This window comes from Capsicum annuum, chromosome 2 (assembly GCF_002878395.1).
Source record: "Capsicum annuum cultivar UCD-10X-F1 chromosome 2, UCD10Xv1.1, whole genome shotgun sequence".
In the NCBI taxonomy this organism is placed as follows: domain Eukaryota; kingdom Viridiplantae; phylum Streptophyta; class Magnoliopsida; order Solanales; family Solanaceae; genus Capsicum; species Capsicum annuum.
Window position 1 is genome coordinate 149,177,129 of NC_061112.1, and position 14,122 is coordinate 149,191,250.

A 14,122-nucleotide genomic window follows, 5' to 3' on the forward strand; every position below is an offset into this window, starting at 1 on the left:
ACTATGCTAATCAGGCATTTCTGCCAAAGGAAATCAAGATTCTTAATCCTCAATCATACTTGTTATACATTTAGATATATCTGTTTTTGTAATCTGATGAATTCATAACTTTTTGAATGTAGAAATTGATGTTATGTGCAATGCATAGATTAAGAGTATTTTTTAGCTGTTTGTTACTTAATTTCCCTTCTAACTTATCATTGTCATTATCAAAACCACTTTGCTTAAGATTGTGACCTAGGAGAATTGCAATAGCTCTTTGTTAACTCTAGGACTAGTTGGGTACTGGCAAAAGCTTCTTGTGGTTGGAGATTTGATATCTTGAATCTTGATTGATTAACATGTCAACATTCTTTTTAACAAATGTAATCACCTTGATCACAGATAGTATGTCTGATAGAGACCATCATCCGTTAATCTGAGTCCATGTGCTCAATGACTACACCATTCATCCAAGTGTGGATTGGATTGTTGTCATATTCGTTGGGCCCTAGAACAAGTCTCTTGCTTATCGTGTTAATTTTTTTCAGTTATGTGTTTCAATCACCTCAGTTGCTCAAAAGCTACAAATACAACGTGTCAGAAGAAAGTGGTAACCCATGAGTTCAGATTTGCCCAAAAAATGCAGACATTAAAGAGTGTACAAGTGACACTTTTTTCATGGTATAGGCTCATCAAAATACGACCTTTATAATGACCCAATACAGACCCACTTATGTGATTATAATGAACCTCCGCAGACCCCACTTACGTGATTTTACCGGATATGTTAGTGTTACAACGGGATAGTGAGTTCTGAGAGTCAAGCTAGCAACGGGATATGTTAGGCCAAAAGGATTTGAGGGTCATGATCCTGCCCATGATCCTTCAGATAGTATCTAACAGTTGTATGGCATATATCTACCCAGGCCGACCATATTGATATGTTATTTTCAAATTTCTGTGAAATAAGTTAGTCTAGACGGAACAATCAAAAGATTAAGCAATATGATTGAATCATCAAATCATCTCAACTGTACCATAATATAATGCAGATCATCTTTAAGGTTCCTTTTCATTTAACAATATCAAGAAATGATTTTAATTTGAACTTAGATTACAGTTAGAATAAGATAAAAACATCAATTGTAAGTAAAGCACCAAGGTGAAAACTAAAAAACTAAAAAAATATTATACTGGTAGGAAATGACACAAAAATCATCCATACATCTGAGTCTAAAAATACCCCAAAATTTAAAATATTTAGCTCAAAAATACTCTCAAAGCCCCAAATTTGCTTCTCTAAGATGTTGGCAAGGAAAACCTTTTCTGAGTTTAGAGTGGAACTAAACATGTGAGGAATTTCAAGGGGCTGCAACCTGCTCTTCTTGCAAAGCAAGAGGAATAGCTGGTCTCCACGTCGTGCCTTCAGGACTGTCCATCAAAGCAATTCCTACGGCAGCCAAATCATTTCGAATTGCATCGGATCTATCATATTCTTTCTTTTTTCTTGCTGTTTCCCTCTCTGTGATTTTCTGGTGAACTTGATCGTCCGTCAACTTTGCACGCTTCAAAGCTTTCTCCTTCAATTCACATAAAGCCTGTGCGTAACTGGCTGGCACAAGCCCCAGAGTTTCTAAAACATTCCTTATAGTATTTTCTAAGGCCACAAGTGACTCTATCCGCAACGCTTGCTTTTTACCCTTTCGTGTATGTAAGAGATCATTGATCAACTTCAGAGGGTCCGACATTGCTGCCAAGGCAACAGGAGTGTGAAGGTCATCTGATATTGAAGATAAAACTTCATCTTGGAATTTATTTATACAACTAGCAGTCTCTGCAGGAATAGAATCCTTCCAACTTGCCTCATCATGCTGGCTGACAAGAATTTGACAATCATATAATGCCTGATAAATGTAAAAGAGGCGGTCCGATGCGCTCTCAATCTGTACAATCGTGTAATTGATTGGAGATCTATAATGTGTCCCGATCAAGAAAAGCCTAAGTGCCAGAGGGTGATAAAGCTCAATCACCTGTCGAATAGTAAAAAAGTTTCCTAATGACTTTGACATCTTCTCAGAGTCAATGTTGACAAATCCATTGTGTATCCAATATGATATGTTGCTCGTCCTACAAGCAGCACAGCTCTGGGCAATCTCATTTTCATGGTGAGGAAATACGAGATCCATACCCCCACCATGAATGTCGAAAGAATATCCTAAGTGTGCAGCACTCATGGCACTGCATTCAATATGCCATCCAGGTCTTCCTGGACCCCAGGGACTCTCCCAGAAAGGCTCTCCCGCCTTCGCAGATTTCCACAACGCAAAATCAGCTGGATGCTTCTTCCTTGCATCTACCGTTACACGCTCTCCTGCCCTATTATCTTCCAGTTTTCGGCCAGATAATTTCCCATATTCTGGAAATTTGTCTACAGAAAAATAGACATCACCATTGATACTGTAAGCACAGCCATTATCGAGAATCTGCTGAATCATATCGATTATATGAGGCATGTGATCAGACACGCGAGGTTCCACCGAAGGAGGAAGACAATGAAGATAACTCATGTCTTGGTGAAACTCTTCGCAGAAGCGTCGGCTTAATTTGATTGGATCCTCGTTCAGCTCATTTGCTCTAGCAATAATCTTGTCATCAACATCAGTAAAGTTGCGAACATAATTGACTTCATATCCCAAATAATTTAGGTATCTATATAAAACATCAAAGCAAACATAAACACGAGCATGACCGATATGGCTAAGATCATAAGCCGTTACACCACAAACATACATTCCAACTTTTCCAGGTACTTTAGGTATAAATAATTCCTTTTGTTTGCTCATCGTATTGTGCAACCATAGTTGCTGCTGCTTCCTCAATTCAGTCTCAGTTCCTCCCACTTTAATTTCCACAGTTGACTTAGCATTACCAATTGTACTCAAACACCTAAGGGTAGGTCGGGTTCTCGCGTAGTATCTGAAACTCTTGAAGGCGGCAGCTGCGGCGGCGGCAATGGGCATTTTACGGCTTTCGAAGGGAAGCACCGGTTTGTAGCATTTTAAAAGCGTCGCCATTCAGAGAAAAGCTTTCTTCTGCTTCTCTATCCAATATCTGACTCGCTCTATTTGTATATGTTGATGAAGATTTACTGGAAATGGAGTCGATTTATGATTTTTTTTTTTTTTTTTTTGGATTTTGAGTGGATAAATCGATCTTTCTATGTGGGTTTTGATGGTTTCGCCGGCTGGAGTTCAGTGTGACAGTGAGGGGGTGAGGGGAGAGAGAACAAGCTAACAGAAACCCCACTGTTACACTGGATGAGGGTGCGAGAGGATAGAGAGAGAGACGCGGCTGCTGCGCCCAGTCACTTTTTTCTTTTAGTCCGTCACAAAAATAAAATATTTATTTAATTATAAGCTTTTAAAATATAAGTACTCCTTTTATCCGTATTATAGTCGCACAACAAAAGTTAGACCACAAATTTAGAAAAAGAATTCTTTTAAAAGGATGCCCTACAAAAAATGAGAATAAAAGAAAAATAGTGTGCTTAATAAAAAAGGAAAAAAAAAGAGTTGTGTTGAACACCGCCTCACTCAATTTCATCCAACGGCCAAGAATGAGCAAGCTGTAATCGCAAGGGTGAGAAGTTTTTGAGATACTAATTGGATTTAGCCTACATTTATCTAAAACCCTTGGTAGGGGATAGCGAAACAAGAAGTGTTCATCTGTGCATCATATTAGCAAAGGTAAGTTTCTTCTGCGACCTTCAATTCATATAGTTATGATACTGCTTAGCTTTGCTTGATCATTAATTGATTCATTAGATTTTTAGTTTTTATACTTGCTTCTTTGGTTTTTAGAAGATTAGGGCTTTACCATTTGGAAATACCTATTGTGGAAAAAACAAAAACAAATACCCTTAGTTAGAGCAAACTTTTGTGTTTGTGCCTTTCTAGAGGATCGTTCAGCTGTTGAAGCTACAAATTCAGGATAAAAGGAGTGAGGTTGCCAGTTGACATACCCTAAATCCAAATTATGATGAATTTTGATCGTAATATGGGCCTTAATAATGTATAGAGGATTCATATAGCATATCTCAACTAATTTGGATAGAAGCTATGTTGCTTGAACTCTTCAAAAATGTTCATCCGGTGCGTGTCGGATCCTTCAAAAGTAGTGTATTTTGAAAGTTTTGACACCGGTGCGGCGATATTTTCGGAGAGAGCAACTTAGGATAGAAGCATATATGGTTGATCCATTTACAACTATTACCTCATAATCGGAAACTCCCTCATCTCTGTGGCAACTGCTGGAACATAGATGTAAATGAGCTCAAAGGTCACTTTCTTTTTAAAAAATAAATAAATTACTAACGTGTATTGTATTGATCATAGAAAGAAGTGGATTCTTTTGAACTTACCTCCTTAATGTTTTCTTACATTGAATTTGTGATACTAACTCTTTGCTGCTCTGTTTTACTAGGTGTAAAGATGGCTTTTCTCAATAAAATTGGGAATATTCTTAAACACAGTGTAGGCAAAAACACAAATTTGGAACTCTCTGCCTCAAATGCTTCACTTTTCCAGGCTATAAGAAGCATGTCTTCATCTAAGATTTTTGTTGGGGGTGAGCAGATCTTTTCTGTGTAAGGAGTTCCTTTTATTTTATCACTTTTTTGCTTACTATATAATGTTGTATTTTCGGCTGCAGGTCTCTCGTATGGCACTGATGAAAGCTCTCTGAGAGAAGCATTCTCTCAGTATGGTGAAGTAATAGAAGGTACAAGGTTACTTTTTGACTTCTGCAGATTTAAAATTTAGCAATGCACTTCATTTATAAGGGATGAATCACTATGTAGTTGCAGCATTAGCTAATATTAAATCTTCCATGATTGTCAATAGAAACAAACTAGCACTCTCAGTTGTTATGAGTAGTCAATATGTAGAAGAAATAACTCTTGGTTCTTTTGTTTTGAATTAGTTATGAAGTTGGAGTTCAAATGCATTTCTCTTATTACTGAAATAGAAGTCTTTGGTCTGAGTGGACATGTTTCCTTATCAATTTAGTTCTTGGTGAAATGATAAACTCGTTGGTGAAAGGTCTTAATTAATGGCCTATGTAACAGATCCATGTGCGGTCTATCTGGTTCTCTGAGCTTGGCTTCATTTGTTGTGTGTTGTTTAGCTGAACTTTGCAATAAACTGCTTCCTCACCCTTTGCAGCTAGAGTTATTCTGGATCGTGATACTGGGAGGTCGAGAGGGTTTGGTTTTATTAGTTTTCCATCAAGTGAAGAAGCAACAAGTGCCATGCAGGCCATGGATGGCCAGGTATGGTGTTACTTCTAGTTGGAAAAGTATCCTTGTGAAAACAAACTACACAGATGTTTATTGGTATCAACAATAATAACGTACCAGTATATTCCCACAAAGATGTTTGTCGATATCCAAAAAAAAAAAAGGGGAAGAGCTTGAGTATCAGACCAATACGGATTTCATAGGAAAAAGGACATATAGCACAGTTCGGAGGACAATGTTTCACCCTGAACTGTACTGCCAAATTCCTTGTAATGACTCTCTGTATCTACAAAAAAACAGTGATACTTTTCAGTTTGTTCGTTTGATTTCATGAGGTAATTCTAATAATCACTTTACAGTGTAAGACTATTTGTAAGGAGTGAGAATTTTCTAGAAAATCCCATCACTTGTAATTCCGCTCTCTTAAATATCCTTATGGCTTGCCATTTGCACCTCTCCCTCCGAACCTCCTACCAGTTCCATTTTGTGTGCTCTGATAAATGTGATATTTCCTAGCCTTAATACTATCGCTGATCAAGTTTGGATATGTTTCAGTAATAGTGCTAAGGTGATTTATGCTGTGTAACCCTTTCAGGATCTTCATGGAAGACGGATAAGGGTGAATTATGCCACAGAGAAGCGCCGTGATGGTTTTGGAGGTGGCTATGGTGGCGGTGGTGGCTATAACTACGGTGGAGAAGGTGGGAATTTTTCAGGTGGTGGAGGTTATGGAGCCGGCAATTATGGAGGTGGAGGTGGTGGATTTTCTGGTGGTGGTTACAGTTCTGTTGGAGGAGGTGGTTACGGTAGCAGTAGTGGCTATAATTATGATGGGGAAGGTGGAAATTACGCAGGTGCTGGAGGTTACCCAACCAACAATTACGGTGGTGGAGGAGGTGGATTTTCTGGTGGCAACAGTCCTCCTGATGGATACGGTAGCTATGGAGGTGGTAACAACTATGGGAACAACAGTAGCTCCCCTATTGAGGGCGGTAACTATGGAAGCGCTCCAAACAACAATTATTCTGGTCAAGGCAGTAGTTTTTCGGGTGGTTATGGCAGTGGCAACAGTGGGAATGACTCTGTTGGCAACAATAGTGGCTTCGTTAACACAGGATTTGGTGGGAGCTCTGAAGTATCGTATAATGGAGGACAAGAACAGCTTAGTGCAGATCAAGGGACACAATCTATAAATGAAGATATTGGACTGGAGACATCAGAAGGCAATTACAGAGACGACGATGATGAACCAAAGGATTACGCCAACACTAGGGGCTGAAAAAAAAGTTTGGTTACAAGAAAATGTCTACTCGTCTAGGACATTTCAAAATTCTGTAATATTGATATGTTCTCTTTCCGTATCAATAATAGTACTCAGCAAGGGTGGTTCAAGCATAAAGCTAGTAAAGTGTTTGCTTTACGCCCCAAAAATTTTGAGGCCTCAAAAAGATTTGAGTAAATTTTATGGATTCTACTTCACTTGAAATAATAATGAAGATTGTGAATTACATTTAAAAATATTATCGTAAGAAAAATAGAGAGAAGTTTTAATTACCTCCTAAACTTGTAAGGTTATATTTGTTGCACGCCTAAATTATTGGTTGTCTTAAAAACTTCTCGAAACTTGTTATTTTAATATGTTGAGTTCCTCCTCGTGGTTCATCTAGCATGAAAATTGAGTACAAACCCAATAAGGTGTCCGAGGGATGAAAATATTTACCACATCATTTTATTCTAACAGTAAAAATTGAAAAGTCACTATTTCTCATTATCTTTTTCACAATTTCAATGCCCTCGTCTCTCTCTTTTCTTCGTATTGACTCTCCCTTTTCCTCCATTTTTAAAATTTTGCAAAATGATTTTTTTCCAATATGATTTCTATGCTTTAAAACAAATCCTTAATCGAAACAGTAATTGGAATCTAGTATGAAACATCAAACGGAACAAAAAAAACATATTTTAACACAAAGAAAACAAACAAAAAAACACATTTTTGTAAGATAATAACTTACTTGATCGAAGAAAATTCAATCCGAAAAATAATATTTCCTAAAGGCTTCAACTTTTCTCTATTTTGGAGCAAAGAAAAACTCAAAAATCCGTTCTTCTTCACTGAAAGTTTATGCAAAAGTTTTAGGAATTGAAAGTGAGTGATTTTTGATATAGGATAAATATGAAAAAAGGATCTTATATTATTTATCCTTGTGGACATATACATAGGCCAATATTTCACTATATACGTGCGTGTTTTACACGACTGTGGTCCTTGAACTACGAGGAGGTACACAATGTATTGAAATAACAAGTCCGAGGGGGGAGGGGAGGGGGGGGGGGGAACGAGGGGAGTGGGCTTAAGACAACCAGTAGTTTAGGTGTTCACTAAATAAAGCCTTACAAGTTCAAGGGATTCTTTAAAACTTCTCTCTAAAAAAATACAAAAAGAAAGAGCTATCTAATTTTTACGAGAGAAATTTTAGATTTTTGAATTAAACAACTCAAACTTCATAGTAATAATTAATGTTTTAGCAATAACATCTAAGTTAATATATTGCAAATAAATGACCAACATCTTATTAACTAGAGTGAATTTTTTATTAATAATTATACTATATGTGAAGTTAAAGGTCATGTATGTCTTTTTAAAATATTACACAAAAAATAATCAATATACAACAACAACAGAAAAAACTCAAAATTCTTATAATATTATTTTGTATGCGTTAATAATGCAAATGTATTTCACTTGATGCTTTCAAATGACAGATTACATCAACAATATATAAGACTAAGCTAGACACAAAAGGTCAAGAGTAGATCCCTAAAATCATGCCTTCTATCTACAATAATTGACTATCTATGAGATACTACTTCTAGATATATCTTTGACATATACTACTTCTAGATATATCATTGACATTTATACACTACACTATTATCTTGATAACTACCATATCTTGACACTCCCCCATACACTACACTATTATCTTGATAACTACCATATCTTGACACCCTCAAGTTAGAGCATACATGTCATATGCTCCGAGCTTGCCGTAAAATGTATTCAATTCGAACTCCTCTAAGGGATTTAGTAAAAATATCTGTCAATTGGTCATTTGAACCGATGAAGCTGATGGTAATGCACCTGGACTCAATCTTCTGCCTAATAAAATGACAATCCACCTCTATATGTTTTGTTCTTTCATGAAAAAATGGATTTGAGGCAATATGTAGTGCAACCTGATTGTGTGTAATAGTGAGATAGTTCAATTTAACGACCAGTCTTCTATATCTACCAGGACCTTTCAATGGCTCTCCCTATCCAGGGACGAGTTTGATGTTTGGATCCATAGGAGTGTCAATTAGTTTGTAATTTAATATGCATGACTCCTCTAATATGTCCAAAACATATTTTCTTTGTGAGATGACAATACTTGTTTTGGATTGTGCTACCTCAATTCCACAAAAATACTTTAACTTCCCCAAATCTTTGGTTTGAAAGTGACTAAACAAATGTTGCTTTAGCTGAGATATTCCTTTCGGATCATTTCCAGTTATGACAATGTCGTCAATATAAACAGCCAGAAAAATGTTCTTTGCTGGACCATTATGTCGATAGAAAACAGAGTGATCTGCTTTACTTTGAGACATCCCAAACTGTTGGACAATAGAACTAAATCTGCCAAACCATGCTCTCGGAGATTGCTTAAGGACATATAAAGAGCGTTTGAGACGGCAAACTAAGTCTGACTCTCCCTGAGCAACGAATCTAGGATGTTGCTCTATATAAACTTCCTCAGCAAGTTCTCCACGCAAAAAGGCATTTTTAATGTCGAGTTGATGAAGCGGTCAATTATGCATTGCTGCCAAGGATATAAGCAGTCAGACATATGCAATTTTAGCAACTGGAGAGAACGTGTCACCATAGTCAAGACCATAAATCTGGGTGTATTCTTTGGCAACAAGGCGAGCTTTCAACCGATCAACTGTGCCATCTGAACCACATTTATTGTACAGATCCATCGACTTCCAACAGTAGATTTTTCCTTCGGTAACTGGACCAATTCACAGGTGTTATTAGTTTGTTAAGTATTCATTTCTTCAATCATAACATCTCTCCCCCTGGATGTTGTAATGCTTCGCTAACATTCTTTGGTATAGGTACATTACATAGGGTAGATAAAAAGGTATAATATAATGGGGACTATCGATGATAGCTTAAACATTTATATCTCTCTGGTTGTTGATTTCGAGTAGTGCGTATACCTTTGCGTATGGCGATTGGTGGGGTCACTACATCTGATGGAGGCATGACTGAAGCAGGTGATGAAGGAGCATGAGATGAGTCATCAGGAGCTAACAGTGTATCTGGACTAGGAGTAGTACTATCGTTAGTATTGTTAAGAGGATGAGCACGTCGGGTGTATACTTGAAAAGGACGAGGAACGATTTGGGGGTTTTCTGGAAGACTGATTTGTTGTAGAGGAAGTATGGGTATCGGTAAAACTTGGGGAATTAAACTTCTGCTTGTAGTGCTTGGTGTAAAATAGAGAGATGTTTAAAAAAATATCACATTTGCACTGATAAAATATTTATTCGATTTTGGATCATAGCACTTGTAACGTTTTTGGTGACAAGAGTATCCTAGAAAGATACACTTAATTGATTTCGGTTGGAGTTTGTCATTCCGAGTACTTTGGTCATGGACAAAGCAACTACATCCAAACACTCTCAAAGGTAGATGATAAGAATTTTGATCAGGAAAGAGAATTAAGTAAGGACTTTGTTGTTGCAACACAGTGGAGGGCATTCTATTGATCAAATAACAAGCAGTGAGAACAACATCCCCCAAAAAATGAAGAGGAACGTGATGGTGTATAAGTAAAGTTCGAGTAGTCTCGATGAGATGCCTATTTTTATGTTTGGCGACTCCATTTTACTGAGCAGTATATGCACAAGAAGTCTGATGAGTGATTCTCGAGACGACATGAAATTGGCAAAAGGAGAAGATAAGTACTCCTTAGCATTATCACTGCGTAATACCTTGATTGAAACACCAAATTGATTTTTTATCTCAGCATAGAATTTTTGAAAAATAGAGAATACTTCAGAACGATTTTTCATTAAAAATACCCATGTGCAACGAGAAAAATCATCAATAAAGGTAACGAAATACTGAAATCCTAAACTTGAAACAACTCAACTAGGACCCCATATATCTTAACAATGTCAAACATACGTGTGGCCCTGTTATTAACTTTTTTGGGAAATGAAGTACGACTATGTTTCCCAATTTGTCAAGACTCACATTCAAGAGAAGACAAAGTAGAAAGTCTAGGAATTAATTTATGAAGTTTTGTTAGACTCTGGTGACCAAAACGGTTGTGGAGAAGATCAGTTGAGGCAACAAAAGTGAAGGCAATTGGTGGTGGTGATTTGGACATATGATATAGTCCTTGTGACTCATATCCTATTCCAATCGTCTTCCTTATTCTCGGTCCTATACAACAACAGAGTCAGCCAAAAAAGTGACACCATAATTCAGGTGTTTGGTTAATTTGCTAACAAAAATCAAATTAAAAGGACATTCAGGAGCAAATAAAATTGAGTTTAAGGAAATAGAGGGAAGAAATTGCATGACCACTATTCCTTTTACTGCAGTTCGTGATCCATTAGTAAGGGTAACTCCGGTGAGGGTTGTGGAATTAATAATATTTAAGAAAAGATTTTGATTTCCAGAGATATGGTCAGATGCACCAGAATCCAATATCTATTGGCAAGAGGGTGAAGACCTGGTAAGACAAGCAAAGGAATTACCCGTCCTTGGGGTTTCAGTTACAACTGAATGTCGTGTGGTCGCTTTATACTGCAAGTAATCACTAAAATCTACTCCAGACAAAGTAATAGAATTAGACAGTTGATCATCTGTGTCTTTACGGGTCTGAACCACGTGAGTTGTACTACAATTGTTAGTATGTGGTGGTCGACCATGCAATTTTCAACAAATTTATCGAGTATGTCCTAGCTTGTTGCAATAGTTGCAATAGTGTCTTGAGTTTCTACTGTTCCCCCTTTGCTGGACATTTTGTTCCTGTGGATTTGCATTTTTCATAGCTAATACAGTGTTTTGACGTTATTGGTATCATTTATTTCTGAACCAATACGTGATAATCGAGTTGAAACGTCGATTAAGGAAGGAATTGATGAGCTTTCCAAGATTTGATCCCTTATAGGATTTAGATCAGATCGAAGTCCTTTCAGCGCTAGAACCATAAGGAACTTATCTCTTTGTTGCTCTTGTGTGGTGAAACTTTTAGAAAGTGGCATGATGAAGTCAAGTTGATCTTTCAAGGTTTCTATCTGTCCTAAATAACTTGCCATATCTTGATTATTCTGCTGAAGTTGGACTAAGTCTGAGACAACCTTGTATATACGTTGTATGTCATTTGTATACAAAGTCTTAGCTTTAGTCCAAACTTTATAGCAAGTTTTACAAGATTGAAATAAATAGAGTAATTTAGAATCCAAAGAGTTCCATAAGAGATTGCATAATTGAGCATTAATGCGAGTCCACTTAGTCCTTTCACTAGCAATAATAACATTAGTATTTTTGACTAAATGGTCCTCATATCCTTATCCTATAAACCATATCTCAACAGATGAAGACCATGGTGTGTAATTATTACTACCTTCTAATTTCATAGTAGTAATAACAAGAGAACTTGAGATAGAGAAAAACATCGATTTGACATCACTTGAAGATTCAATTTTCTCTGAGACATCAGTTACTAGAGAATCACCTTTCTCTGTCATTATGGCTTCGACAGCTAAATGAAGTGCCAAGAAAAGGGTTGGTTAAAAGAACTCGAAATAGAGGACCCAAGGTATATCACTGAGGTTGTTCAACAAATAAGAACCCTCTGCAGACAAGTTGTCTCTAGAGAATCAGAGAGAGCTGAGAGAACAACTTTAGTAACACAAGAGAAACTACAAGTTGTTGGAGCCAAATTTAAGCCAATCAAATTGTCAGATCTATGGATTCGTCCTGTATTTACTGGTCGTGGGAGAAAGTTTCCTGGTACTCTGGAGACTCATACAAATGGATTTTGCTATGGAACTTCAAGGCCAGACGAGAGAGTAGATGTTATGTATGGTAACATCAAGCATGCAGTCTGCCAGCCAACAGAAAAGAAAATGATTACAGATAACTAAGGATGTGCAGTTCTGTGTTGAAGTGATGGATGTTGTGCAGACAATTGGAAGTGGAAAAAGATCTGCTTATGATAAAAAAATTTCTGGTTGCTGAAAATTATAGGAGTGATGGGTAAGACTAGAATGAATGAGTGAGATGGATAGAAAGGAGAAAAGAAAAAAAATGCCAGAAGTGGCTGTAATTAAGAGAGCTCTGATACCATGTTAATGATGCAAGTGTATTTTATTTGATGCTTTCAAATGACAGATTACATCAACAATATATAGACTAAGCTAGACACAAAAGGTCAAGAGTAGATCCCTAAGATCATGTCTTCTACCTACAATAGTTGACTATCTATGAGATACTACTTCTAGATATATCTTTGACATATACTACTTCTATATATATCATTGACATTTATATACTATACTATTATCTTGACTACTACCATATCTTGACAGTATGTATATTTATATATTTAAGGTTTCTTGGTTAAGTTTGACTTTAGGCCACTAATTTTACTGAGACAGTCCTGATAGGTACAGATTTTGGATTGGTTATGCTCATTTGAACTGAACTGGCAATATTCGAGTTGGCATTTGATACTCGGTAGATTTTGTTGAACTTTTTGGTTTCGATTTATAAAAAATTTAATGAATTATAGAATGAGATAGAAGTATTCAAAAAATCATTTGAAATTAGAACACAATAAACCACCTCCTATACATTAATGATCTTCTTTTTTTGGGAAGGAAACTATCTCCTATACATTAATATGATCTTTTTTTTGGGAAGGTGACATAAAATCTATTAGCTTTTACTTAATTGTATTTAGCTATTATATGTGTACATGTCAAATTTGCCAATAAAAAAAGTTAATTGCTGTTGATTTGATTTGATTTTAATAAAAAAAAAAGTAAATAAATCAAACCCCAATCAAACCACATAATACATATGTAATTTAACTTTTTAACACATAAAAATATTAATTATAATTTACTTTATAAATAATTTTTAAATTATGAAAATTAGTGTAAACATATTATATGTAAATATTGGATCTTCTTCCTGCAATGTTCAATTGGCATAGAGGTTTGTATGTACTTTCTAATTTGTTGATAGCTTTTTTATTTTGAAAAAATACTCTATTTCACTTTTGAACTATACCTAAAATGGCTGAAACACACCTCAACTTAACGGGGGTCCTATATACCCCTGAACTAATTAAAAGTGTAATTTTGATATCCTTAGTGCCTATGTGGCAGATACATGGCACACACGTGTGCCTACGTGGACCCTTCAGTGTGTTGTGCCACGTAGGCACTAAGAGTATTAAAATTACATTTTTAATTAGTTTAGGGAGTAATTTGACCCGCTTTAAGTTGAGGTGTATCTCAGCCGCTTTGAGTATAGTTTAAGGGTGAAATAGAGCATTATCTCTTTTTATTTTTCAAAATTTGTATAGTTTAGTTACACTTTTATTTATATTGTGATTGTAAAAATTAAGGAAATCGAAAGAACATATTAAAATTGAAATAAAAAATTGACTTAGTATTGATTTATTTAGTTTATAGATTCAATAAACCAACATAAAATTGACTTAGTATTGATTTATTTAGTTTATAGATTCAATAAACCAACATATTGTTTAG

The 14,122-nt window shown here is 36.1% G+C and overlaps 3 protein-coding genes across 3 annotated transcripts in view; 2 read left to right on the forward strand and 1 right to left on the reverse strand.

Moving 5' to 3' along the window:
- The window catches only part of LOC107860451 (exocyst complex component EXO70E2), a 12,535-nt gene extending 12,370 nt beyond the window's left edge, over window positions 1-165 (forward strand). Inside the window, exon 3 of the mRNA XM_016705818.2 lies at window positions 15-165. The gene's annotated coding sequence lies outside the window, so the exon portion shown is untranslated. The remainder of the gene's footprint in view (window positions 1-14) is intronic.
- A 980-nt stretch (window positions 166-1,145) lies between these two features.
- LOC107860455 (cysteine--tRNA ligase, chloroplastic/mitochondrial) lies at window positions 1,146-3,056 on the reverse strand. The gene has a single exon (XM_016705821.2). It carries the CDS (start codon window positions 3,054-3,056, stop codon window positions 1,344-1,346), a length of 1,713 nt encoding a protein of 570 aa, XP_016561307.1. The 3' UTR covers window positions 1,146-1,343.
- LOC107860456 (glycine-rich RNA-binding protein 3, mitochondrial) lies at window positions 2,404-6,796 on the forward strand. The gene is made up of 5 exons (XM_016705822.2): window positions 2,404-3,728; window positions 4,465-4,608; window positions 4,693-4,761; window positions 5,205-5,311; window positions 5,874-6,796. Exons 2-5 carry the CDS (start codon window positions 4,473-4,475, stop codon window positions 6,555-6,557), a joined length of 996 nt encoding a protein of 331 aa, XP_016561308.1. The 5' UTR covers window positions 2,404-3,728; window positions 4,465-4,472; the 3' UTR covers window positions 6,558-6,796.
- Window positions 6,797-14,122: the final 7,326 nt, after the last annotated feature.

What these genes read in the sequence shown, in the direction of transcription:
- LOC107860455 (XM_016705821.2), bottom strand. Translation starts at nt 3,056, where the DNA reads ATGGCGACGCTTTTAAAATGCTACAAACCGGTGCTTCCCTTCGAAAGC.
- LOC107860456 (XM_016705822.2), top strand. Translation starts at nt 4,473, where the DNA reads ATGGCTTTTCTCAATAAAATTGGGAATATTCTTAAACACAGTGTAGGC. An exon ending in ATCTAAGATTTTTGTTGGGG is followed by an intron (nt 4,609 to 4,692) that starts GTGAGCAGATCT and finishes TTTCGGCTGCAG; the next exon opens with GTCTCTCGTATGGCACTGAT. An exon ending in GTATGGTGAAGTAATAGAAG is followed by an intron (nt 4,762 to 5,204) that starts GTACAAGGTTAC and finishes CACCCTTTGCAG; the next exon opens with CTAGAGTTATTCTGGATCGT.